Raw genomic sequence first — 27,699 nt, 5'->3', positions numbered from 1 at the left:
TATTAACAAAGTAAGAACTTTATTTCAATTTATTTGACCCCCAACAGTTGAATGTTTAGATGTATATAAAACTTTAAAATTTGTTTTGCTAAGTTCTGTAATGTTATGAAATTTAGTCATTGGCTAAGAAATTATCAATGTTGTAGCTTGGCAGTTATTTGTACAAAGTGTATTGTTGACAATTAAACCATATAGATAATATAAAGAAGAATAATAAAAAATGTGCAATATGAAAAATGTATTAAAAGATAAAAAGAACGAGCCATTCATTTTTTCTTGCCTATTGACTATCCATATGGTTAAAAATATCCTTTGGCTAAATTTTAATTAAATTTTTGTGTTAAATTCTTATCAATTGAGAACTAAATCATTCCATTTTCTATTTTAATTTACAAACCTATTTTAGGTGCCCTTCCAGAGTGTTCTGGTGAACTCTTAAGACTACCATCATTAAGAGAGCTGTCTGACATGCTCCTACAAGACATTGCAAACTGGTCGAAAAGATCCTTAAGGTCTTTACGTGCACGTAAACTGTAAAAATAAATTGAAAGATGTAACAAAGAAGAAAAAGCCTATTTCTAGCTATTTCCTAGGTATTAAAAAAAATTTATCAAATTCTAAATTAAAACTACCTGAATGAACGAAATAGGGTTACGAAGTCAACAAAGTCAAGTTGTGTTTCATGTGTAATTGACCCATGTCGAAAATGACCGACAGGCCAAATAATCTCCTTTTTCACTCGGTCCCTGCCAAAATATATTTAGTTTATAGAAAATGGGTGATTGAAATCTGTGAATGATGAACTTGCATTGCAGTTTATTCAGCCGCAATAATCCCCATTTGGCTAGTTTCCTTGATTTTATCTGTCAGGTGAATTTAAGCAATTCACCAGAATAAAAGAGGTATAACTAATAAAACAACAAATAAACTCAAATCTTAATTTAGTTGAATGTTGAAATGCACCTGACAGACAAATTTAGGATCATAAACGGTCGAACTTCAAATTTTAGAAAAGCAACGTAGAAACGAAGAATAATTTACCTGTGGTGATGAGTTGGACTAGAAGAATCAAGCTGATCGCTGGAACCCTGAGGACTAGTGCCAGGTCTTGCTTCCATTTCACTTGATATCGACCTAGATCTACTTGGTGGTAGAGCTGGACTTGGTAATGCCCTTTTGTATACTATGCTTGACACTTCTTCTTGGCATGTATCCGGCTGATATAAATGTTTAGGTTAGCAAATATTTAATATGTATTATTCATATTACAAATATGCAAAACTATAATATATTTCTCAAAAAATATTTTATACTAACCCTGAGACTTTGTATATTCCCGAAAGACCTCTTTTTCATAAACCGGGCCGATGCGCCGCGTCTCAAGGTACCATTATCGGGAGGTGACATCCCACTAATATGACCTGTGCTGGCCCAATCCCTACCACCGAACACCTATAAAAGCTACTATTAGCCCTGATTTAAGTAATGTTAGTTTAATTAATGCGTTGTCCGAAAAATAATGCAGGTTTTCTTGTTTTCTTTCAGTTTACCTCTCTATTTAATAAACGTTTTGTTTGATGGATTATTCTTTTGTACGGATGTCAACACTTTTTAATCATCTTCCAAACAAAATAGATGTTTGTTTACCTCAGTAGCAATTCGTTACTTGAGAATAATTCAGTCTTTACTAAGATATCGCGCGTTTTTACGTAACTTCGTTTTACGAGGGTAAACTTGGGTTGGGACGGTGCCCATACGGCCAGAAACATTAATGAAGTATGTAGCGATGGCAATGCATTCGAGAGAATCTTTCAGTTAGCAAACCGACTGTAGCTGACTACCTTATGGCAATTGGAAATGTTAAAAAGCTCGAAAGTTGGGTTCGTCATGCTTTAAACGACTGCCAAAAAAATCATCGTTATGAAGTTCGTGGGTTCCTCATGCTTTAAACGACCGCCAAAAAAATCATCGTTATGAAGTTCGTGGGTTCCTCATGCTTTAAACGACCGCCAAAAAAATCATCGTTATGAAGTTCGTGGGTTCCTCATGCTTTAAACGACCTCCAAAAAAATAAAATTAAAATTAAAAAATAATAATAAAAAATTAAAAAATCAACGTTATGAAGTTCGAGAGAATCTTTCAGTTAGCAAACCGACTGTAGCTGACTACCTTAAGGCAATTGGAAAAGTTAAAAAGCTCGAAAGTTGGGTTCCTCATGCTTTAAACGATCGCCAAAAAAATCTACGTTATGAAGTTTGTGCAACACTTCTTTGCCGAAACAGAAACAAACATTTTCGGAATAGAATTGTTACTTGTGGTGAAAAGTGGATTCTCTACGATAACAGCAGACGTTTGCCACCAAAAAAAGGTGACGGTGATTCTCTGCTGGGCTGATTTTCTACAGTTTCTTGAATTCCGGCAAAACATTCAATGCCGAAATGTACTGCTCTCAAATTGAAGCAATACACCAGGAATTGGCATTATTGAAGCCGTTTTTGGTCAATCGTAAAAGGCCGATTTTATTACACGACAATGCTCGGACTATATCTCACATATGACAACACGAAAATTGTTGGATCATGGTTACGAGGTTCTGCCTCACCCTCCATATTCTCCAGACCTCCCGCCAAACGACTATTATTTTTTAACTTGGGCACCATTTTACAACGTAAAAAATTTATTGAACAAAAGTCGTTAGAAAATGCTTTCATAGAATTTGTTAATAATAAAGACTGAAAATTCTATTCCGAGTGTATAGAGAAAGTTGCCATCACGTTGGGAGAAGAGTACTGAGAGTGATGGAGGATATTTTAATCAATAAAAAATGTTTATAATCGTTTATTTTATAACCATAAACCTGCATTATTTTCCGGACAACCCAATATTACAGATCCGTTACCCTGATTGCATCCACTGCCAAAGGACCTGAACAGCTTTCTTCATAGAAAAGTTGGAGGTATTGCTCTTTCAGCCAGAACATCCTTCGGTCACTCGATAGGAGATGCCTTTTCAGACCTCTAACCACACACGATAGTCCGTTGTACCACAGCCTGAACAAATAAAATGAAACAAAGCACTGAATTTATAAGATGAGAATATAAACAACTAATTGTTTTCAGTACTTTTCATTACATTGCTGAAGATGATCTAAAAGCCTTTAAAAACAAATCGCAGGTACATTTATAATAAAAGTAATTTAATTTCTTTCTTCTCCATTTGGTGTCGCGTACAAAATGTAAAAACCACTTTACAACACTTTTTCCTATTATGATCGATTAAAAACCCATGGACCATGGCGGGATTCAAACCCAGAACAACTAGAATGGCACATGGCAACCACAGTCCACTAAATTTATAATACTTGAATTATAATATGCAATTAGGTTTATGAAACATTAATCAAGAATAATATCCCACTTATGTACAACATACTGGAAAAACTGAAAATTTCGAGATATCTGCCATTTTACTTGAGCTCAGTCGGCAGGAATCAAGGAAAATACTGTAATAGACCTTTATAAGAGCCAGACCAAAAAGACCTCTAAAAAAAACAGCTGACATTGGAACATATCTTATGTTTGCTTTTTCTAGAAATATCTTATGTTTGCTTTTTCTAGAAATATCCGGATTTCACGCTTAAAGCTCATCATCAGATTGAAGGAGGAGTGAACCCGCCGATCCACCGCCAATGAAATGTTCGTAAAAGATGTTGGGTTTTTGATTCCCTCAGTTTATTATTATTAATAATAGAATTAATTTATTTCATTAATGTGTACGTCAAATATTATTTAGATACATTTTTAAAATAGGATGTGTATCAAAATCTATTACATTATTTATGCATTTATCTACATGTTTAATTTTACTTTTTTTTTAAATTTGTAGTACATTACAACTACCTTAAATTAGGTAACAAGTAACAGTGAGCAAGATAATATATACAAAATTAAAACCAAGAGTGGAGAAAACACCCATTGCTAATTACTCCAATGTTACAATAATATTGTTTGTTTAATTGATACGTGTGACATTATCACTTTCACTGTCATCACCATCACTTCCTAGGAGATCTCGCGGCCATTGTCTCTTCAGTCGGCGAGGAGGGTTTGAGGGGATTCGTCGGGATGCGAGGTTTCTGATGTGCTGGTTTACGTTAGTTGGGAGGTTTTTATGAAATTTACGGTAACAGAAACGTATTTCATCTTGTGAAAGGGGTATGTAAATCTGTATGTGTAGTTTGGTTCGAACCATAAAATGGAGCATCTAATATTTTTCGTAGTATTAACTACTACGAAGACTGGTCAGTTTGAATGCGGTGGATGTTGGAATGTTTGGCTGAACCCTACACTTCCAGTCCGTAAGTCCAAATCGGCTTAACTATGATGTTGTAAAGCAGCCTTTTATTTTTGAGAGGTAAATTAGAACGTTTGTCAAAAAGTCGTGCAAGAACTCTATATCGTGTCATAACCTCCTGACATTTCAGTCGTGTGTGAGGATTCCACGTCAGGCGTTTGTCGATGTACAGTCCGAGGTACCGCACCTTGACCGCAGTTGGGAGGGGAATATTATTTATGAAAACGGGGGGGGGAGATCTTTTTATGAAGAGTGAAGGTAATATAGGTGGATTTGTCTGTGTTAAATTTTATTCTTTTCTTTTTACACCAAGACTCTAGTAGTATGAAGTGTTGTTGGAGGTTTAGAGTGGAAATGACAAGGTCGGAGTTGCCGTATCGTCTGCAAATTTGATTGTGATGGTTTCGGGATGAGATGGCATGTCAGCTGTAAAAACCTGGTATAGTGCAGGGGCCAGAACGCTACCCTGAGGAACACCAGCATGGATAGGAAAATATGCAGAGAGGGAATGGCCTTCTTTGACTTGGAAGAATCGGTCAGTGAGGAACTGTGCAGTACGAGATAGTACGTGAATGGAAGGATGCCCTTGAGTATGAACAGCAGGCCCGGGAGCTATACTCGATCAAAAGCTTGGCTTACGTCAAGAAATGCTCCGGAACAGTACTGTCCCACCTCAAGGGAGGAGGAAATAATGTCTATCACGCGGTGACACTGCTGGACAGTTGAGTGACGGTTGCGAAAACCAAAAGTCTGGGATTATGTTTTGAGAATTTAGAATCGGATGAATTCTTTTCAGTAGGAGTTTTTCTAAAATTTTACCCAAAGTAGGGAGTAGACTTATTGGCCTGTATGAAGTAGTACAATGTGTTGGCTTTTTTTGCCCTAGGGAACATTCGAATATACGAGTGCTTCCAAGCTATAGAGAAGTAGGTTGATCGAAGAACCTACTTACAGATTAAGAACAGAATTAAATAGGTATGTAATGAATATGATGGAAGGTGTTGGAGAATTTTTGGGGAAATAAGATCAAAACCTGGAGCTTTCTTGGATTTTAGGTGTTGTATGATAGAAAGAACATCAGAAGGTAAAAAAGGTTTAAGAGGGAGGGATAATAGAATCGGTGAGTGTAAATATTCCTTGATAAGTTGTGAATAAGTATGGTCTATTATGTTGACATGTGGGGTGAACACTGTGTTCAGGTAAGAGGCAAAAGCATTCGCTTTTTCCTCATGTGACTTTGCCCAACTGCTGTCGACTTGGCGAAGAGGGGTAGATATTTTGTAGTAAGATAGAAGATTTTTAGCTGCCGCCCAGAGCGATTTGTTTTCTGTTGTTAGTGCTTCAGTAAATCGTCTGAATCGGTAGGAGCTTATGCTATGTATACTTGTAATTCCGTAGTCAGCTGATGTGTTAGTTTATTCAGTTTTCGTTTATCTGAAGGGTAACGTGTTCTTTGCCATTCTTTATGAGCTTGTCTTTTTGATCGTATAAAGTAGCGAATATAAATAATATTAATGTGCTGAGAATATGTGTTTTGTGGATGTGTGTGAATTGTTGTATCAGTGATGGATTCAGTTGTTGATACATTTTTTATTATATAATATATAAATAATTTTATATGTTATTTTTTTATACATTATTTTTATATATTATTATATAATATATATAAATAATTTTATATTTTTTATTTATATAATCTCTAAAACCTACTCTAAAACCTTCTCGTTTATGGATTTTATCTACTTTTTCTGATAGGTCCCCAACGTATGTATAGTAAGCATCGAAAACCTAATGATTTGTTTGGTGGGGTGGCCGAGTCCAATTGTTGCTTCTTTTAAACTTATTTTTTTTAAATTCTTTTTACTAGCAACCTATCAATAAATAATTCTTGATATCCATTGTTTTTAGCTAAGGTGCTAATTATTTGTATTTCTTTTTTATAAATAGCAGGTGTTAATGGGAGTTTCAGTTCTATATGACTACGAGCCAAATGAAACCTGTAGTTTTTTGGGTCCATGAGTGAGAAGTATTTGCTGGTATTCATTATTTAATAAAACGACATGCAAATTAATCACTAATTTAAATATATTTTCTTACAGTATTTATTAAGATAATAAAGACGCGCTTGTAACTCCACCAACCTGATGATGAGCTTTAAGCGTGAAATTGGGATAGCTGTAAACAACAAATTTTTGAGTAGAACCATATTTTACATAAAAGTGAATCTACGTACTCAACCCACCTTCATCATTTCTACCATATCTGATATGACTGCAAAGCATTGGCACGGAAATAGTAGAGCCACTATGAAAGGCAACACTGACGACTAAGAAAATGAACAAATAAATATTCACCTGCTAGTGAGTGTGTGGGTAGTACATTTTCTTATGTATATACAAAAGGAACAATTAAATAATAGACCTTTTAGGTCGTCGTAATAGAAAGGGACGACTATCGTCACCAGTTACTCAGGCGAATTTGAATTGAAATTATAGTAATTTTTTCTCTTTAAAAAAAACCTAATCTAAAAAGGTGTAGGGGACCGCAGTAACCGAGTGGACAGGGTGATAAGACTTCCAGCTTGTAGACCCCAGTGTCGTGAGTTCAATTCCCACCGTCGCCCCAGGCCTTTTTTCACGACCTACTTCCTTCAGTATATAACTGCTATATAAAAAATGATGTTCCACAACACTGTGCTCTTGCGAATTTGCAAAGACGTAGAGTGAGAAACTCTTCTCCAATTCAGAATCATCCAAGCTTCCTACTGACCAGGCAACGAGAGAGCTTCTCTGTCGAACGTGACTTTGATGGATGCTACCTCTTGCTTTTATTTAACTTGGGTTGGGACTTCTTGGCCTTAACCACCCTACACCCATACAACCACCACTGTTTTCTGAGATACATCAGTTCAGAGTATCTTTTCAACAGAGCTCGATGAGACAGTATGATCAGAACCCCCATCGGTTCGAATCACCCAAAGCACAAACATTCGTTATCATTCTGCCAAAACGTACACTACCATTGTACAAGGCGCATTCACACCAGTCATACACTTATCCAAAGTTAAGTGTGTTTAGGTAAATAAAAGTTAAACATTTTGTTTTTAAAGGCTACAAAACTTTATAAGAATTAAACTTTTCTTGCTAAGCCGAAATTACTAAATCAGTGAATTAGTTTTATAATCCTTAATTTTTCGTGGTCCGACTAACCAAATAACTTCTTTCAATTAATTAATCTTTATGTAAGGTATTGGTTAAGAAAAAAAAGGTAGTGTGTAGGTGAATCATGAGCGGGATTCGAACCCATTTGAAAAATGGCAAAATGGAGGGAAAATTTGAAAAATAGGTTGAGATGGCAGTTGGTGTCCGAGTGGATCGAAGTCACGATAGCTCAAGTAGGTTAGATCAATGGCATATTGAGCCTAAGGTCGTGGATTCGAATCCCGCTCGTGACACTAACTTTTTCATTTCAACCAATACCTTACATAACGAGTTATTTTTATAATATTGGTTGATAGTTCAAGATACTATACTTAAAACCCGTTACACAAACAATTTTAAAGTACCTGCAAAGCGTAGGAGGCGACAGTAGAAACAAAACCCTGTTGTCACTTAGGTTCATTCCATATACCAGAGCTAGACAAACCTCGTTGACAGAATGTCCTTCCAGCCCATACCTTCTGAGAACATTAGAAAGATCAGGGCTTTCTCTGTCCCTGGGTCCTAGGGCGATTTCTTTGACCAACGAGAGTTCCAGGAAACCTTCTTCCAGTCCAGTCTCCGCGGCTGTCGAGCCGGTCCATTTGCCACAAACGTTCTCCTCTGGGTTGGAACTGAGGTTGTAATCCTGCACCTGGAGTGATGCCGTTCTCAGCCCAGACCAAGCCGGCTTCGCCCAGGAGATCAGAGAACAGGACCTTTCGAGTCTCACGTAAACGAGGCAGGAACGGCCGGCTTCTCCTTCCCAGTGAACAGCTGTACTCCCATGGTGCAGCATCTTAAAAAAAGATAAGTGAAATTCTTGCCAATTTGTACGATCGCCATACACATACTTGTAGGATATGGTGATTAAGGCCGGAATTTGGAGACGATATAGGGAAAAAACTAACTCCGTGGTCATTATGAAGTGGTTGCACAGGCCTGTATGAGTCCATTTCGTTATCTGCGTCTTCAGTCTCTTCGGTCATGTACGGCCTTTCTATACTCACCGTATGTATACTACTGCAAATACAGTTACAGTTTATTATTTTCTTTCTTTGCCTAGAAACAACACTAACACAGAAAATAAATAATAATTACCTAAATTGCTCCCGTAATATTTCGATATCCCTGACCCTTGCGTGGTAGTGTTGGTGGAAAGAGGCGATTTTATCCATCACAGCCTGAGTTTTGTAAATTTTGTCCAGGTTGATAAGACCACCTGGGCCGATCCTCGTGAAATAATGGTCCTCACCGTTGTAGTCGGATATAAACTGAAATATTAAACATACTGTAGTTTGTAATTTGTATTTACCATTTGTGTTTTTCAAAATGGATAAAAATACATGTACTTTATTATGTACCAGGCAATGCTACACAGCATCTTTGGCCAAAGGTTGCCAACATTTATTCATTCAACAGACATACTTTCGGCATAGTATTTATAAAATTTTACAGGAAAAAATGATAAGGACATTTTTAGGCTAGATTACCGTGTTTTTATTATTCAATTTGTAAACTGTCTAGGGGAATCATTAAAAAAGTCAACTCCGTTGCATAGTTTAATACGTAATAGAGTCAAATGAAGGGTAAATGGTAAAGGCTGTTGGTGAAGGAGTAGCAAAGAGTTTGTTGCATTTATCGATTATTTTGGCTTTTTTAGTTAAGTTACCTAAGTATATTTTTCATTTTCGACTGCCTAAGGGTCATGTTGAGGTTTTTGTTTTTATGATTCTAGGTGGTATTTTATTCAAGTTAGGAGGTTACGGGCTATTTCGAATTATATGTTTTATACATATGTATTATATCCATTATATTTCGTGGTCCGATTGGCCAAATGAAAAAAGGAATGGCAAAAAGGAGGGAAGATTCGAAAGGAAGGTTGAGATGGGGAGTTGGTGTCCGAGTGGATCTATGTCACGATAGCTCAAGTGGTTTGAGTATTGAACCGAAGGTCGTAGGTTCGAATCCTCCTCGTGACACTAACTTTTTACATGAAGATTACTTAACTGAAAGGACATATGTATTATATTAATATTTCTTTTATTTTGGTTGGGTTTGGAATTTTGGCTGCTGTAATAGCAGGATTTGTTTGTTTATTTCGGACGGATATTAAGTGCTTAATTGCTTATTCTTCTGTGGCCCATATAGGTATAGTTATTTGTCGTTTATTTATTTTTAATTTGTGAGGTTTGTTAGGTTTTGTTTTAATATTGGGTCACGGGTTGTGTTCTTCGGGGTTGTTTGTTTATGAACTAATATTGTATATGAACGATCTCATAGACGAAGAGTATTCGTTAATAAGTATCTTATTTCAATTATGCCTTCTACAAATGTGCCTCATTAAGAGCTAATAATATATCTACACCAAAAACGAGTTCGACGTGGGAACAGGAATATTGTAAATATTATTCGGAAATTGTGAGATGCGGTCTGTGTGATGTCGGTTTCAGAAAAACATTTTCTTTATCGTGCCAACGTTTCGATTTTTATTGAGATCATCTTCAGGGCCTGGGATTACATTAAAAATACGTATTAATTATAAATATACCTATTCAAGTGTCACCCTAGCCGCCGAACTTGATTTAATTAAAGATTGAGTAGAAAGTTATCGAGGTAGCTGAATAAAGTTGTAAATTTGAAAGGTTTATTGTATTTTCCCCGGTCGGGTTTTATGATTTTCGGTTCATTTTCTTTTTATTTTGTATAGTGTGTATTGAACGTGTTGTGTAATGTCTTGGATTGCAAGTAAGCCCTATCTTTGTGCTGATCAGGGTGGTTTCGTATTTCGTTTGTAGTATATTTTTACTCAATTGCTTAGTATTTTCTTTGTATCTTGTTGAACTGGCACTAGGTCAAACGCTTTTCTATTTTGTGCCATCCCTCGGTTCCTTGTTTTCCAACCGTTTGTTGTCATTAATGTGTTTTCTTCTAAATTTGTAAAATATATCGATTAGTTTCTACATATCTTAATCTGTGAATGCGATTTTACAGTCTGTTTTTGAGATGACATTTTGGTTCTGTGTTGTTTTTTGTATGTTGGTTGGCCTAACCTCTAGATGGGTTCTGTCTCCTGCCGGGGCTAGTACTACGAGGCTCGGCGTTGTCGACAAAATGTCCCTTAGGTCCCTTAAAAAGGAGCCGAAGAAGGGCACCACCCTGCACTCCGGCATGGCCAGGGCCCTGTTCAGCGCCCTTTCGTACTCCACTGAAAGCAGAGCTGCTGAAAGAAAGTCTAAAGTAGGCACTGGTTCCTTCTCGGTAATAGAAAGCCAAAACGGCTTGAGCTTGTTCGACCTGAAAGCAGATTTGCACATACACATTGTAAAATTCTATAAATGTTTTTTATCAACAGATAAATTAAAAATACAAGAGAAAGTAGAGTCAACATTTTTCTTTATAAACTGCCCATTGAAGTGATTCATAATTTCGATAACAGTGTTTATTTTATCTTTTTTTAAACCGGATTTAATCCGAAATTAAGATAAGATTTGGAGCGTGGAATTATTAATTTACATCTTTAGTCAGCCAAGGTGTAGACAAAGGTTTTAAGATAATACAGTCTTTTCTTATAATAAAGTGTTGTAATTTATAGTAGATTTATTGTGTCTGTAGATAACAGGGTCTGAGGCAAGTAGTTTCCGCCGGCCTACAACTTTCCAATGCGGCTGGAGGCCGAAAGAAACCCCTGCCCCAAAGCCTTTTCCCCCGATGGATATTCTTCTTAAGTCTGAAATTTAAAAAAAAAACAAAGCAGGAAGGGTCTTTGTTTTGACATACTTTAGTCCAGCTACAATTTCCATAGCACCGTTGAAGTTTCCGATGTTCCAACACGATAGGGCCACCCTGAGGATGCATGACAGTACGGATTTTCTATCCTCGTGAGTAGGCTGTGAAATGATCAAATGCGTCACCCACGAGCTGACCTGAAATCATGGCGAAAAGCAAATTTTAAACAAGTGCAATAAACTTTAGTAAACTGAAGTAATGATTAATGTACCTGGACGTGTTTAGTTAAAAACATTTCCACCAACTATTCTCATTATTTCTATTGCATTTATTTGACTATCTTATATCTTAGAATCTAGATCTTGTAGAAAAAAAATCACTCTCCATACTTTTAAATAATATAACGCGTCCATTTCTTCGTATCATATTCCTATTAACTCAATTACTTGCTAATCTCATCATTTTCATAGTAAAACATCCTTTAAAATGATCTGTCAAGATGTGTAGGATAGTATTTGAAATTTTGAATTAACTGGGCTTGAGGTACCCTGCATAATTTTTCTCCAAAAAAAATGTAAAATTTGAAACCAGACTAAAAAATATTAAAAACTACTTCTACGTTAATGACCACACCTTGGACATTTCGCTTTTTCTCACAAATAAAGTGATCAGTGCCGATCGGTTCAACATGTAAATATATATTCAAAAATTTAGCCCAAATGATCAAATACAGCATTGTTGAAAAATACATAAAGAGAACCATCATCATATGATGAAATGTGTAGGAATACTCAATTAATTAAACGTAAGTTGATAAAATAATTTAAAAAATGTGTAGGAGTTAAAAAAATAGCTCTCACCTCATTGAACCTTTTGATTAAAGATCTGACAGAGGCTCTCGTCGGGTCATGGTGCGGCGGATGCTGCGGGGGCGGGTTGCCTCCGAGGTCGAGGGTCACTTGTCTCAGGTAGTCGATCGGGGGCACCTGGTAAAAGAGGGCATCCTCCTCTTCGGCAAGCTTGAGGCTGACTTCCTCCGGGAAGTGGAGGAGCCGCTGGAGGCCCTCCAGCTCTTCAGAGTCGCCCACCTCCAGGCCGCGGCCCTTCAATACACCTGCCAAGAACCAGGAAGGCATTAGTGCCGGTACGGAAAAAACAAGTATCATGGAATTGTCCTATATATTTTTTTATTATTATTGAATTTAATCCAAACTATTACGTAACGAAAACTTAAAAACAGAAACAGACATGAAAGAGAGATTGATAGGTAGATAGAGAGAGAGTTAGAAAGAGAGAGTTAGAGAGAGAGTTAGAGAGAGAGAGTTAGAGAGAGAGAGAGAGAGAGAGAGAGAGAGAGAGAGAGAGAGAGTGATGGGCAGATAGACAGAGTGAAAGAAACAGAGGGAGAGAGAAAGAAAGTGTAAGAGCGAGAATTAAACCCTGCTAACATTAGCGCACACACACACACACACAAACACACACACACACGCGCGCGCGCGCGCGATTGTTAGATTAAATTAGTTACAAAATAAATAAGATTAGCCGTATGTATGTAAGCATAAACCTAACCAACGATATCCGTGTACTTAAATAAATATTGTACCTAAGCTACTTTTTTTATTTTTCAACAGGAATGATTTTTGCAACTGAAAACAATCAAAACGAGAATTACTCTTCTGTTACCAACAGTAATAACCCAAAGAAAGTTAAGCAGAATATTGTAATGGAAAAAGTTTGTGGATTGAAGAGTTATACCGTCAGGATTTTCAGAATCATTGGTGAAAGTAATTCTCCCATCCTGAATCGGAAATTACACGTTTTGAATACTCCTCGGCTCTGAGGAATAACGCATGTGTTTCTTTAAAACAAATATTTTGTACTAAAAAAAAACTATAGAATTTCCTCTTTAGAGGAGGATTAGAAATTAAATGGTTGAGCAACAATTAAGTTACAAAATGGTTCAAATTCCGCGCTCTATAATTTAAAGATTTAAAGAAATTTGATTGAATATTTTTTAGTCTTCATAAAATTGAACTCAGCGCGGTATCCATAGATCACAGGACAAATAGTTTTCACTGTATAATTAAAATTTGAAAACAATGATTATTTGGAGATCGTGAGGTGCGTTCTGGTGTGACGTAGGTTTCAGAAAACCATTTTCTTTATCATGGCAACATTTCGATCTTTATTGAGATCATCTTCAGGGCTCAAGTGTTTGTTTTCCATGTAGATATGTCATTCTTGTGTGTCGTAATAACAACAATGACACATATACACGGAAAACAAACACTTTGAGGACTGAAGATGATCTCAATAAAGAGCGAAACGTTGCCACGATAAAGAAAATGCTTTACACCACACATTTTAAAACAATGTAATTATCAATCCAATCATACGATGACATTTCCACATTTAAGGAAGACAATGCTTATAGTTTAATATTTTAAAATTTACTCTCCATTTTGAACGGTTGTTCATTACGACTAGAACAACTCATAATCTGAATAAAACTGCTTAATGTTTATCTTTTTTTATTGTTGTTTTTTAGGGCATATAAATTGCGATGTCTAAAAGGTGATTCACGAATGATGTGTCAACCGTCAGGGGGTATTTTACGATCAAAAGACAACCAACAATTCTCTAGTCCATTCTATCATCAATAATAAGAGATATATTTATTTCTCGTGTTGCGTTTTTTTCGGTAAAGCTCTAGTTTCTCTATAAAAAAGTTTGCATCTTCTTAAACCTAAGTAGGTGTCATTAGCAGGGTGATAATTCGATTTTCAGGACTTTGACGGACTTTGGATGATATGCGTATATAAATTTTCTTCAGAATGCACTGCTGAGGTAGCTATTAAAGTTTGGAGGGACGACGGCAGTAGCAACTGAGAGGGGTGTGATAGAGTACGTGGGCACTTTCAATAGTTTTTTGTGTTTTTTTCGATTTGTAACTCTAATGAAATAAAATATTATGATCGAAATACACTTTTTTTCTTCTTTCCTTTGATGCTAGTTTAATGGACCAAAATTTCAAAAGAACTGATTATGAGGGAATCCTTGGTGATTACTGGTTTGTCCAATCCCTTCACCCCTTTTCACCCGATAGCGTATGTTTCACATTCTTGCGTCATTTTCTCTTACAATTTAAGTAGGATTCCAAATGTAAGTAAGCCGCTGGAAAGCTAGATTAATTGTAAAGTTTTTGGAAAATTTGTACAATGTTGACTAGCAGAAACTTGGTGTGATGTAAAGGAAAATTTTCTAAATGTTGCCAATTTAAAATGTTAAAATACTTGCATTATTTCTGTTATAAATAAAATTGAAAAAAAAAAACCTGACAGGATATGTTTTTTCAATGAAAATCTAATCAGCTTTTTAGTGGCTTGTTCAATTTCGTTGTTGGACCAATGGTTCAGAACATTTGTCCGTTTTTATGGAGAAACTCGGGTTTTATTGATAAAGATAAAACGCCACACATATCGTCCTTATTATTGAGAATCAGTCACGGGGCCAGAAAATGTGTTTTAGATGTAGAAAATCCCCTAATGTCTTCGAAAAAAAATCAACGTTTTTACCTAGAGCCTATTTAATATCATTATGATGAATAAAAGGTATTATAGGTCCATTTAAAATATAAACAGCTGCAAAAATTAGAACATAAGTATAAAATGTACTGTAATTTATATGAGCTACATTTTCAACCACCTCATGCGATTTTTTATTAAGATTTTTTAACCAGAATTATCGTTATTGAAATTATTTTTTAATTACCGTGATGAGGAGCGGGGGTAAGGGCATATTCGTCGAGGAAGTGGGAGTCTAGATCCTGGAGGATTGTCCATAAGGCACGTCCGACGTCTCGCATTGCTGTGACCGAAGGGACGACGAGGGACCACCGAGTCCCCCTGAAGTCGAGCTGGAGCCTGTCATGGGATCTTCCTCCGCTTACCTGCCACTGAAAACAGAAAAAGAAAATTGAGCATGTAAAAGAAATATATTTTTTAAATTTTTATCGTATCTCGTTTATGTAGATTAGTTTCATTTCTTGTTGAATGATTGTTTCCTTCCGAGTATATTTGGGGCTTCTGAGTAGTTAAAATATGATCTGTTGGTTTAGCACCGAAATTAAATATTTCGAGTGTAAACAATAAAATATATTTTAGTGGTCGTTTCTGATCATTTTTGTCTTTTAAGCGGTAACACACTTACCCGATGCAACGCTATGCGACGCCTTGTCCCGTTTTGGTAAGGTGTGCACATCTATGCGACGTCAAGTGCACGTCACGTACAGTCACATAGCGTGTATCACAATAATCAGTATCACAATCGCAACGCCTCTTTTTTTCTTAATGCGTTATTTTGAGCAAAACCTTGTAATAAAATGTAAGCTAAATTTTATGAGCACAACCATGTAATAAATTGTTTGTTAAATTTAATTATTTTAAATAAAGTTATTCCGGTGTTTTCATAAATTTTCATGAATTCAAAATTCAAAACTCATGAATTTTTGCTATCGTTTGATTTGGTTTACATTAAAATAAGAATGTTGTAATTAATATAACGAAAAAATTACCTATACTTAGTTTGAATTAAACTACAAAAAATATGAGTGTTCTGTTCTGACGTTACTCGACGAAATGGTGTAATTTTATGAGCGAAACCATTAAATAAATCGTGAGTTAAATTTTACGAGCAAAACCGTGTAATAAATTGTTAGTTCATTATATCAAAAAATGGTATTCCGGTGTTTTGATCATTTTCTACCAAACCATTAAAATTAATTTTTAAAAAAATAAAAACTAATGAATTTTTGATCTCGGTTAATTTGGTTTATATTAAAATAAGTATGTTGTAATTAATAGTACGGCAATAAAACATGTAGTTTGAATAAACACTGAGTGCCCGGTTCTTTTGTCTTCGACTGTACTCGATGCTACCCGACGAAGATCTGGACAGTGGGGATCGCAGAGCGTAGCGTTGGATAGCATCGGGCACATGTGCATGGGGGTAATACAAATCTTATGGAAAATTGGACGGATCTTTTCAGTTAATGTGCCTCCGCACCACTCGACCGCGCTCGGTGACAGAGATCGTGACAAGGGTCAGGTCTCTGGGTTCGGCTCTTATCCTATCTTTCTTATCATGTTTTGAGTCAAGGTGTACAGTTCGGTGTTAAATAACAATGCACTTTCTCGCACTATACGACGCTGTCAAAACCAAGGAAACGGCAGTTCGTTTCCTTCAGGAAAGGAAGTTCTTCCACTAGCTGTGTGATGTACAGGAGGACGCGACGCGAGGCTGCATTTGACAGGATCTCGTGACAAGTGGAGGGGCTACAAACGTAGATGCAAAACGGAATTGGCGTTAAGAAGTAACATTTATCTAACTGGCTCAATACTGCCATATTCGACCATCGTGCTATCCATATACGCTTGGTCATACGAAATAGTAACCGTTAAATATTGTGAAAGAGAGTTAAGTGTAAATCATAACACGTTCGTCGATTGGTGCAACTACATGCACGAAGTCTGTTCGAACTCTTTTTGCGTAGACATTCGAGCATTGGTGGCCCCAATTGCACTGTGGAAATTGATGAAGCTCAGTTTTCGCGCCGGAAACCCTACACCGGGAGAATCTTACCACAGCAGTAATTTATTGGACTCCTATCTATGCGAATTTATGTGGCGGCAATCATGTACGGCAAGAAATGTGGATGTTTTCGAAGACATCCTTAGTAAAATAGTTAAATTTTGGTCCCCAGGACTGAAATGTGATTTCCTTTATTACCAATCTATACTCTTAATTACTATTACACGAATTACCTAAAATAAAATGTTTCAGTATTTATGATTTCCTTTAAAGGAGCACTTCCTTATGGGACCAGAGAGAGATGTTAGCGGTCGAGTGGGGCGGAGGCACATTACCGGAAGAGGTCCAATTGGACTTTGTATTTGCGTCGGGTAGCGTCGCATAGCGTTGCATCGGGTAAGTGTGTTCCTCGCTGTACTCACACGTTTAGGCTTTTCAGCTCGTGTTATTTTTAGTTGGGTCCGTTTCCTATAGTCGTGAAATATTAAAGGGAAATGTCGGTGTTAACTTTGCCTGTCGGCTTCTTTGAGGAGTTTCCGGTGTTCGTCCCGGTCGTTTATTATGACATTCGGGTCGTTTTCTTTTTAAGCCGCGTCAGAGGTCTCTCCGAAGAGGAGGCCTAATATCTGCTGCGTTGCTTCCTTCTTTTTGCCCTTCTCCTTGAGCAATGTTGGTAAGACAGTAAAGGAACTACAAGCGACATCAAGTTTCGATAGATCTGGAGCTTGAAGAGGAAACAAGTAGGACAAATTGACCTTACTGAATGCTACTAGTTACTAACGTTTACAAAGGATCGGTGTTTATATATAGTGTCTTGTGTAAAGTAGTTTCACGTTTTGTCGTCCGAATGTATAGACATAAGACACAGACTAATTATGAACACTGCGAGAAGCCGAAACGCGTATAATAGACTAAAATGTTCCGAAATACCCAAACTACAAGTTAATGACCCAGCGGATCCAAATGCAATTCAAGATCAATAGTGAATATTTAATTTAAAAAAATCAAGATATACGAACAAAAGAATCCAACTTTTTCAGGACAATAGATTATTACCGCTTACGTATTCCCAGGACAAATTGAATAAATTAATGTTTTCCCACAAAATAATACCATATATGACTAGACAGTTGGATCGCCCAGGGTCATTTTTCCAAGTATACGACACTAATATGGTATGCGTAAAACTCCACTGGATTTTATTGCTTTTATTCGAAATGGGTTTGGTAAAAAGGTAGACCTGGTACTAGATAGAAGGAATAACCGGCCGGGACGGATGCCCGTGATATTTACGCCCTTAAATTATTCCGCCCGACCTGTTCCTTATTACCATTAGCCGAGGGCGTCCATCCGCCGGAGGGTTTGCGGTAGGAGTCTTGGCTGGCAGCCCCTGGCGAATCTATTTTCAGCCGGTCGCTGGTATTGGAATTTTGGAGAAAATTGCATTTCCCGGACAGACTGAAGCGATATCCCTCCGGGCAAATTGGCCGTTTATGGATTCAGCACAATGTAAATCCCCAACCGTAGGCTAAGATTTAAAATAGTTACAAGCCCAAGAGAATTAACATACATTACAATTTTAAAAATTTAGCTTAACTACAACCGAGCTCTTTAAACTCATAAAATTAAGTAGCAACCTTGGGATGATTTTGCTCATTTTGAATCTACTTAAAGCACAAATAATACAGGGACAAAAACACGTCTTCCATATGTATCCTACTAAGTGTCATAATGAATACTTTAAAAAAGAATTTGAAGCACTATCTTCGTTGAATTTCTGCTTATCAGTGCACTGTGAGCTCACTCTTAACTTAAGAGCATACTTCTGTAGGTTCAACGATTCCATTAAAGTTCATTTCTCCTGAAGATTGCTTCAAATGTAATACTATTGTTTCGTCCAATGATTACATATTACAGAAATATTTCTTTCTAAAACGAAGTGCTGTAAATGAAAACTTATTTCCAATAAAATTCCTACATACATTTATGCCCGAGCGACACAGCAAAGTATTTCATTTCAATCAAAACCTTACATAAAAAGATTTATTAATCGACAGAAGTAATTTGGTCAATAGACCACTACGTATAATGGATTTAATAAGTAAAACGAAATATATCTACTGGAGTGGCGGATGCCTACACGGCAAAGTAAAAAAAGTATAACTTCACTAACAGCTCCCCGTGGTTATTTCATTCGTCGCCGAGATTGAATCCTGATTACACGACATTTGAAAAATGGTAAAAAAGGGGGGGGGGAATTCTAGAGGCGGGTTGAGGGGGAAGTTGGTGTCCGAGTGGATCGAAGTCACGATAATTCGAGTGGTTAGGGCTGCGGCGTATTGGGCGGAAGGTCGCGGTTCGAATCTCGCTCGTGGCACTGAAATTTTTCATTTCAACCAAAACCTTACATAAAAAGATTAATTAATTGAAAGAAGTAATTTAGAACTAACTAGTAATTTAGAACCAAGAAGAAATATTCAAAGTGGCCCAAATTCAGCATACAATCCCAGACTCGCAATCCACTCCAGAGTAGTTATGAGATTTAAGTTAATTTTAATCCGGTGATCGGAGAAAACAAATTACCCCTACTGACCCGACCCAAAATGTTTATTAATTTGAAATGAAAATTTTTGTTCAGGGTTTTTTATTTAAGAGTGCTTAAAACGAAAACGAATTTGTTTTATATCCCAAAACAATTTTGTTGGTGCACTTTACTGGAAGCGCCTTTTGTTTTATATAGCTATTATTATTTAATAAATCCTCCATATTATATTATTTTCTGATCACAGAGAAAAAAAACAACTAGTTATGTATATATAAAATTTATAAAAATTTATATGTATATATTATATATATATATAATTTTTATACGTTATTATAAATTTTTATTTATTTTTATTTTCTTAAACATTGTAATACATGCATAATAGACAGAAAACCATATTAAACATGTATTTATGTAAATAGCTTTTTTCTCGTTTCTAGGGCCAGTTGGCGGAAAGGTCGGTCACGTACTTAATATTTTTCGACTAGTATTACAAAAAAACAGTTCCCCTGAAATCGATGGACCCACGACCGTTGTTTCCTTTGTAAGACAACCCAAGAAAACTTCTGAACCGTGATAAAATTTCTAATAATCAATATTACAAGTAAAACCGATGGTTCTATTTTTATTTTGAAAAAAAAAAATATATTTTTCGTACGAAACATGTTTCCATGACATAAAATAGTGAAATTGTTTTCCTGAAACCCAGTCTTCTGAAATTTGTCGCAAGGTGTGAAACTGTTATTTGAACAATACAGTTCCAAATTATAGATCGAAAGAAATTGTGCACATCAAATAGGCATCTCCCAGATGACGTATATTGGAAAAACAATGATAGAAAAATGTATTTTTACCGGTGGATGGAAAGAATAAAATCTTATTTTTACTGCGAGTGTCGGACCATCCGGATGACCGTGGATTCTCCTTTTTCCAACTATTCTTTTCCCCAACGTCGAAGAGTGGCGATAACATTTGATTGTTCGCGTCCAAAGAGCCATTCCATAGAGCTAGTGGCCTACACTGGGAAAATAAGGAGAAACTTTTGAATGCGGACCGGTGCTTACATCTTATGCGGAAAAGCTATCCGAACAACTGTCCAATACGATTCGATCTGACGACGTCACAAGCCCTAACAGACTTTGTTCATATTGTAAAGCATGCTTGTATGAAAAGAGTGTCGTGTTCCGACATTTTGGTAATACTTTTAAGTCATAAATAATGCAATCATTAAAATTTTGATTAGACAGTAATAAGATTTACCTGTAAGAGATCGGCAGTATTTTGAGACTTGGCTAGGATTTTAGTCTTGCTGTCGAGTAAGACGAGGTGGTCTTGCCCAAGTCCTAGGAGTCTTGAAGCCTAAAACACGAAACAACAAAATTTTACTAACTTGTCTAAACAATTTAGGTTATGAAAACGGCTTAAATGTGATTGCTATCTATTGTCATTACATAATTGATAATTTCTCCTTTCTTAATCTCTCTCCATCTATTTAAATTTTTCTCAATCCTTCCGTATATTTATTAATAGAGCAATATATATCAATCATTACATTTTTAAGTAGGTGGATATACTCTCTCACCCAATTTTTATATTTCATTTCTACCTTCCTCTCTCTGTTTCTCTGTGCTCTCCGTCCCTCGCTACCCCTCTCACACTCACTCACTCACTATCTATCTATCTCTCTCTCTCGCAAATACTATTAATAATTGAATTTATTATACCCATCAAGTATTCAAACTGTTATAGTGTATTGTATGTTATGTTGCACAAATATGTAAGTTTTGGACAGGATTTGTTTTTTAATAGATTTCTTACTGATGAAAATTTTATTTTAAATGTATGTAATTTACAACATTGTTTCTAAATTTTGTAATTATAAGATTTATTTATTTAGTCATCTATTAAAGTTAAATGAATGTAAATTTGTATTTAGTTATTATTACTGTTCTACATTCAGCATAAATTTTTATTTTTTTATTACTATGTACATATGATCATCTAGAAGCGTATTTGACGTAAGTTCAAATTGTAAAAATTCTCATTGAGTGTAATAAAGGTCAAATTGACCTTACTCTGCGAGATTTGTAAAAATAAATCGTTTATAAAATCAAATCAAATCAAATTTCTCTCTCTCTCACTCTCACNTCTCTCTCTCTCTCTCTCTCTCTCTCTCTCTCTCTCTCTCTCTCTCTCTTCTATTCTCCCAATCGATATTAGTGATTCCCAGTATGATAGAATCTTGAATGTTTACATGATGTACATTCCGATTCGCAAGTTGGGACGATTAATCATCGATGAAGGAATTGTGTACACGATCTATATATAATTCATGTTATCCCTAAAGACAAAAAATTCTATTAATGCCAAAGGATAATCGAAAAGCATAAATGAAAACGGATAGTTTAAAACTTATTTTACACCTTACTCATAAAATACCAGATCGCTTTAATCTCCTGATAATTAATTACTTGAAATGGAGTACTTCAATGCATTAAATGTAATGAGTCTAACAGTACATCAAATCGATCATTCTTGCACTTAAACTAATAGTCTGAAACTGTGGAAACTGGCTATACTAAAGGAAAACTCGAGGAAAATATTTTTTATATTTACATTTCTTACAAGAGACGGAAATGCGGACTGCTTCATTCTTTCTAACTTAATGAAATTCTGAATTTGGGTCAATATATTTTTCTTCTTTTAGGTTTATCTGTTAAGAAAGAAAAAAGGAACAGATTTCATTTTTACTGATAAAACTTATTGTTCTTTTCTATTGATATATCTTGCCAAAGCTCGTTCTAGGTATTTTTTATTTCCCATTTTCTTCGTCTCATTCCTGACATTTTTTTTTACCTTACGCCCACACAACCTTTGATGCTTTCGTCGTATTTCTATAATCTCTACCATTCCAGTTTTGTGAAGGCTTAACGTCAGTTTATAAAATAACACAAGAAACAATAATAATACGTCGACAGACTGTTATCCGAATGAAGCATGGCGAGCCTAACGGAATTCGATTAGCCAGATGAATGGCTGAACTTAAGGGAAATCCAGCCGAGACAAAGGACAGAATGGTGAACGATAACTTAATTTCGGCTAATAACTTTAAAATCCTCCGCCCTCACAATCAATCACGACGTCGACGGGAAAGCTGTGGATCTAGGAAAATTAATTGGAATCATTTTACACTCTAACTGAGCTAATCTTCTTTGACACCCATCAAATTATTTTTCAAAAGAGGATAATTTTAAACTATTTTTTAACTTCGAGTTTTAAAGGAATGAAAGGACGGATTTTTCGACAGAATTACATACATCCTAGTTGCTACCTGTTTAATCAAGTATATTTTATTGATGCGTTCCTTGACTTTATTTGGATAAAAGTATTTTTTTCTATTTTATTATCGTATATCGCATATGAAAAATAGTACGAACTGTGAAAGAATCATTGAAATTTTTATTGTTTTATAAATTAGATTTGATTTATCTTAATTAAATTGCTATTTAACTAAAACAATTTTTCTCTGTTCTTTTATTTTATCATTATATTCTACGCCGGTGGGATATTTTTCTTAAATTAAATACCAAATGGTTTATTATGTAAGATAACGAAGTAAAAAATACAGTTTAAAAAATGGCAGATAAAAAACTTTGTAAACTAGCCATATTTTCTTATTGCTCGTAAGAAAATCTTGGCTAAAACTTAGCAGCAACTTCAACATCTCCAATTTCCTTAAATTATAGGAAGCCCTCTTTTCTATTTATCTTCATGCTCTCTATGGATCGATTTATTTATATAACTGTACATTTTTACATAAAACCCTCCAATTCTTAAACCAAACAAATCCCCCAGCGACCCATCATCGTACAGATAAATCTTCTCCCAATGGTAGCTAAATCTTTGAATGGCTCCTCAAAAGATTAATCTGCATATTCAACTATCCTTAACACCATTCCCGTCCATCAATCCAATCCTTTCAATCAAAAGTCCTCTGTCCCATCCTCAACATTTCCTTCTATATCACTAACCTTCCACAAGGATCTAGACATCCCATCCGTGACTTATTTTATTTATCTTCATGCAGTTTTCCGAGCAGCTTGTCTGTATGTCGGTCGGTCGGTCGGTCGGTCGGTCGGTCGGTCTCTCTCTCTCTCTCTCTCTCTCTCTCTCTCTCTCTCTCTCTCTCTCTCTCTCTCATACCGACAACCACACATTTCTTGTTTGTATCTTTATTCCTAGTTGTCTGTTTTTCTCACACTTTCATTTATCTCATCGCTCTTGCTCGCACCCCCCTCTCTCTTTCTCTCACTCTCATATCTATACAGTTGTATATTCTATACAACTTTCAATTTATATATTTACTTATTGTATCCATCCGTATTGTTGCTAAACGTCACATATTTTTATGTTTTTCAATAGCGAGTTTGTAACACCATGATATGTACTTATAAAGTTAGTTAGTTATAAAACTTGCAAAAAAAGCACGTGATATTTTTTAGCTCCATTAAATAATATGCGGCAACATTGCAGTTTAAAATGCAGAGACTTTGTTTGAGTAAAAGGAGAAATATGCCAGGGGACGAAAGCCAGATTCACCCTGGTGCTCAAGTTTTGCATTATAGTACAACGTTGGCGTTACGACGCAAACTAAAGAATAAATGGATGGTAACAGCTGTTACGACCTTGCAAACCTATTTACATATTACCGTGAAAAATGAATAAAAATTTTCGACAAAAAGGACCTACTTATTATACTTTCATAAACCGAAGTATTTGACTAGAAAATTGACAATTTTTGTATAGTTTTTGAAAAGCAAATGCTCAAAATCAGAACAGATGAAAATATAAGCGAGGAAATGCCTTGGATCGACTGGGTTTTCCGCCCCAAATAAAATTCATTTCTACCTTAGAAAAGAGGATCCGGCCTAAGGCGGAAAAAAAGAAACGAAAGGAGAAAGAAGATCACGTGACTTAAATAATTTCCCGAAGGAGTTTCATATCAAAGGGCAAAAACATCACCCTTTTTCATTAACAACCGTTTTGTTTGTTTTCCTTATTTTTTCCATCATCCATTTATTTCTTTTAGATTTTTTCTTAGTATAGAATTGTAGTTAAATACATTTCTGTTTAATAGCCAAATTTAAGGGGCGTCGGTGACCGCAACGGTTTAGGCGTTGACACGGCGTTCATCACTGTAAGATAAAGGTCTCGGGTTCGAATCCAGCGGCCCTGCATTCGAACCCGACATACTTATAAATGGGCTTGTTTCAAAAACACCGGCACCCGGAGGGTTGATATAACCCTCGAAAAAAAAATAGCCAAATTTGAATTATACCCTGTTGCGCGCTGGTCAAACTATATCGAGTGAATAAACTTTACACTGACAATCAACTGAAACACCAAACACGGTGTAATTGGAGAATTTGGGAAAATTAGAAATAAGAGGACTTATTAGGTGTATTCATCGAAAAAATAGACCGACTTTATTAACCAGAAGGCGTAAAATTTTACTCTATTTCTATTATAACTCTTTGGCCTGAAAGAAAGCTAAGTTTTGAGTGTTTTCACGAATTTTCAACTCTCTCAATCGCTATTTTATTAATTCTGATCAAATTAAAACAAAAAATAAACCGTCACTGCAATTTTTTGTTTAGCAATTTGTAACAAATGTTCAAATATGGCCGGTTATTTCTAACCACGCTGAAGGAACCACTTTAGACCGCACTTTCTTATATTAAATTTTATATATAAATGCGATCTATAGTGATTTTATATAAAATCAATCCAGAAGAAGTTCGCCAAGCTTCGTTGCTGTCATGGCAGAGTGAAGCTTACAAGGTTTGACTTCAGAGAGATTGAGCCAAGATTTCCGTAAATATTCCACATTTTTCAATGTTTTTATTTTTGTTTGAAATTTTATTAATTTACGATGATTTATTGAACATGTATTTAAAATAAATATACTTTATGCTTGTTTCATTTCAATACATCAATGTAATACTTTAGAAAACATAAAATACAGCTGTAGAAAATTACAGACTTTCTGTAATATCTTTTCTTGGAGAGAGTTTGGGGCAAAAATGTCACAGCACGCAAAGAAGATACTGAGTAGAATAATTTAATACTTAAAGAAAGTAAATTGCTATAATGTAGCCTATGCAAATTTGTTTGGTTTCCTTGACCCAATGTAATGTTTTAAGTTTTGTAATGTTCTCCCTTCAGAATTTTACAGTAATTAGCTAGAGAATTTTGATAGAAAGTAATAGTTTAAGTTAGAAAAACCAACATTCGTGAAATTAATATCAAAGTAAGGAAGTTAGATGAGCAGTTCGCTAATGGTTTTTCCCGAATCGACTAATAATCTTATGTCGACCTGCGTATATATCATAATATGCCATATCATCATGGCAGGGTATAAGCGAGGATTATAAATATAAAGGATAAAGCCGAAGCGGCGAATCGGTCGGCCAACTGCATATCGCGGTTTCCGAGAAGCTTGGAAGATTTGAAGAGTTGCCGGCATTCGAGTTTGCGATGATCTTGGCATATCCTCGAGGCATGTTGGTGAACAATGAAAACCCGTTGGCGGGTTTGACGGTACGTCGCCTGTGTTGGGAAGTGTTCGGCCTCGCTCTCTCTTGCGGTTTTCTTTAACCCGAACTTTTCAACGCCATTTGACGTGATATATAATCATAAGATTTCTCCTTCTGCGGCGAAATTAGCTTGTTTTATAAAAATAATATATATGAAATCGATCCTTGCATTAGCACGTTGAGTAATCTCTTGAGAGAAAACACAGAATACACAAGCAGACGCAATACTCGCTCTAAATCTCTGTCTGTCTGTCTATCACTCTCTATCACTCTCTCTCTCTCTCTCTCTCTCTCTCTCTCCCACTCTAAATCTCACTCTCACTCTCACTCTCGGTCTCTCCCTCTTGCTATATATCTATCTATATATGTTTACATACGAAAACATATAAACATCTATCTATATCTACCTTTCTTTCAATTTCTTTCAATCCCTTACTCCTCTCTTTCTCTCACACACACTCTCTCTCTCTCTCCTTTCTTCCTCTATCTCACTATATATATATATATATATATATATATATATATATATATATATATATATCCAACTATATATCTTTACAAATCGTCTAGCGACCCATCCTTATGCAGACCTATAAATCATCTCCCAATCATTGCTCGATTTTTGAACGGCTAGTCTTCAAAAGATTAATCCGCATATTCAACTACCATAACACTATCCCCGTCTATCAATCCAATAGTTTTAATTAAAAGTCCATACTTAACACTCCCTTCTATGTCAATAACCAAATCGTCCACAAAGACCTAGATATCCCATTCGTGATGGACATATTTCATTTATCTTCATGCAGTTTTCCGAGCAATTTGTCTGTCTGTCGGTCTCTCTCTCTCTCTCTCTCTCTCTCTCTCTCTCTCTCTCTCTCTCTCTCTCTCTCTCTTTCTCTCTTTATCAATCTATCTTGCATCTATCATTATTTTCGTGCAGGAATCAACATATCTATCTATAAAACTATTTATTCATATCTTCCTCTATTTGTGTGTATTTATCTCATATATCTATTACAATCATTCACTGTGACACTTCCTATTTTTTTTTCTTACTCATACGCTTTATTTCATCGTCACATTGTTTTAATTTCTCTCTTTTTAGTCTTTTTTCACTAACGTTATACGTATACTTCACTAAAGCTCTCCGTGGCCATTTCATTTGTCGCCGAGAATCCAATCCGATTATACGACAATTGAAAAATGGCAGAAAGGAGGGAAAATTCAAAAGGTGGGGTTGAGATGGGAAGTTGGTGTCCGAGTGGATCGAGGTCACGATAGCTCAAGTGGTAGAGTAGCGGCGTATCAAGCCGAAGGTCGTGAGTTCGAATCCCGCTCGTGATACTGACTTTTTTATCTCAACTTAAAAACCTTAATTAATTGAATCTTAATAATTATAATAAAAATAGTGGGAAAGTGGAACAACTCCCCTTGTCTATTAGCTGGATAAATATAGATATATAGAGAATTTTTAATCTACATATACAAATATTCATCTACAACAATTGTTTCATACAATCACGTCCTCAGTATAATTCTTTCCATTTTTCTTATACAAAACTCGCAGATAGGTACATAACATGTTTATATTTCAGTCTCTCAGTCACTTTATTTTTACAGAAGGAAGCAATACATTTTTAAAGTTAAATTAAATTAAAAAGAGTACCGGGATAATTCGTATACATTT

The 27,699-nt window shown here is 35.7% G+C and overlaps 1 protein-coding gene across 2 annotated transcripts in view; it reads right to left on the bottom strand.

The window, feature by feature from the left end:
* The window catches only part of LOC112126115 (1-phosphatidylinositol 4,5-bisphosphate phosphodiesterase epsilon-1-like), a 54,284-nt gene that overhangs the window by 4,611 nt on the left and 21,974 nt on the right, over positions 1 to 27,699 (bottom strand). For both annotated transcript variants that reach the window (XM_024228705.1, XM_024228707.1), the window contains exons 3-15: positions 20,674 to 20,772; positions 15,051 to 15,234; positions 12,140 to 12,393; positions 11,331 to 11,476; positions 10,604 to 10,847; positions 8,652 to 8,824; positions 8,405 to 8,573; positions 7,919 to 8,349; positions 2,900 to 3,050; positions 1,318 to 1,452; positions 1,042 to 1,217; positions 633 to 746; positions 398 to 531 (exon numbers count right to left, since the gene is read on the bottom strand). In XM_024228705.1, the coding sequence (XP_024084473.1) occupies positions 398 to 531; positions 633 to 746; positions 1,042 to 1,217; positions 1,318 to 1,452; positions 2,900 to 3,050; positions 7,919 to 8,349; positions 8,405 to 8,573; positions 8,652 to 8,824; positions 10,604 to 10,847; positions 11,331 to 11,476; positions 12,140 to 12,393; positions 15,051 to 15,234; positions 20,674 to 20,772 (2,410 nt within the window). The remainder of the gene's footprint in view (positions 1 to 397; positions 532 to 632; positions 747 to 1,041; positions 1,218 to 1,317; positions 1,453 to 2,899; positions 3,051 to 7,918; positions 8,350 to 8,404; positions 8,574 to 8,651; positions 8,825 to 10,603; positions 10,848 to 11,330; positions 11,477 to 12,139; positions 12,394 to 15,050; positions 15,235 to 20,673; positions 20,773 to 27,699) is intronic.

This window comes from Cimex lectularius, unplaced genomic scaffold (genome assembly GCF_000648675.2).
Source record: "Cimex lectularius strain Harlan isolate CLEC.00 unplaced genomic scaffold, Clec_2.1 scaffold246, whole genome shotgun sequence".
NCBI lineage: Eukaryota > Metazoa > Arthropoda > Insecta > Hemiptera > Cimicidae > Cimex > Cimex lectularius.
The sequence above is the reverse complement of the archived record's forward strand: the minus strand, read 5'-3'. Positions and strand labels throughout refer to the sequence as shown.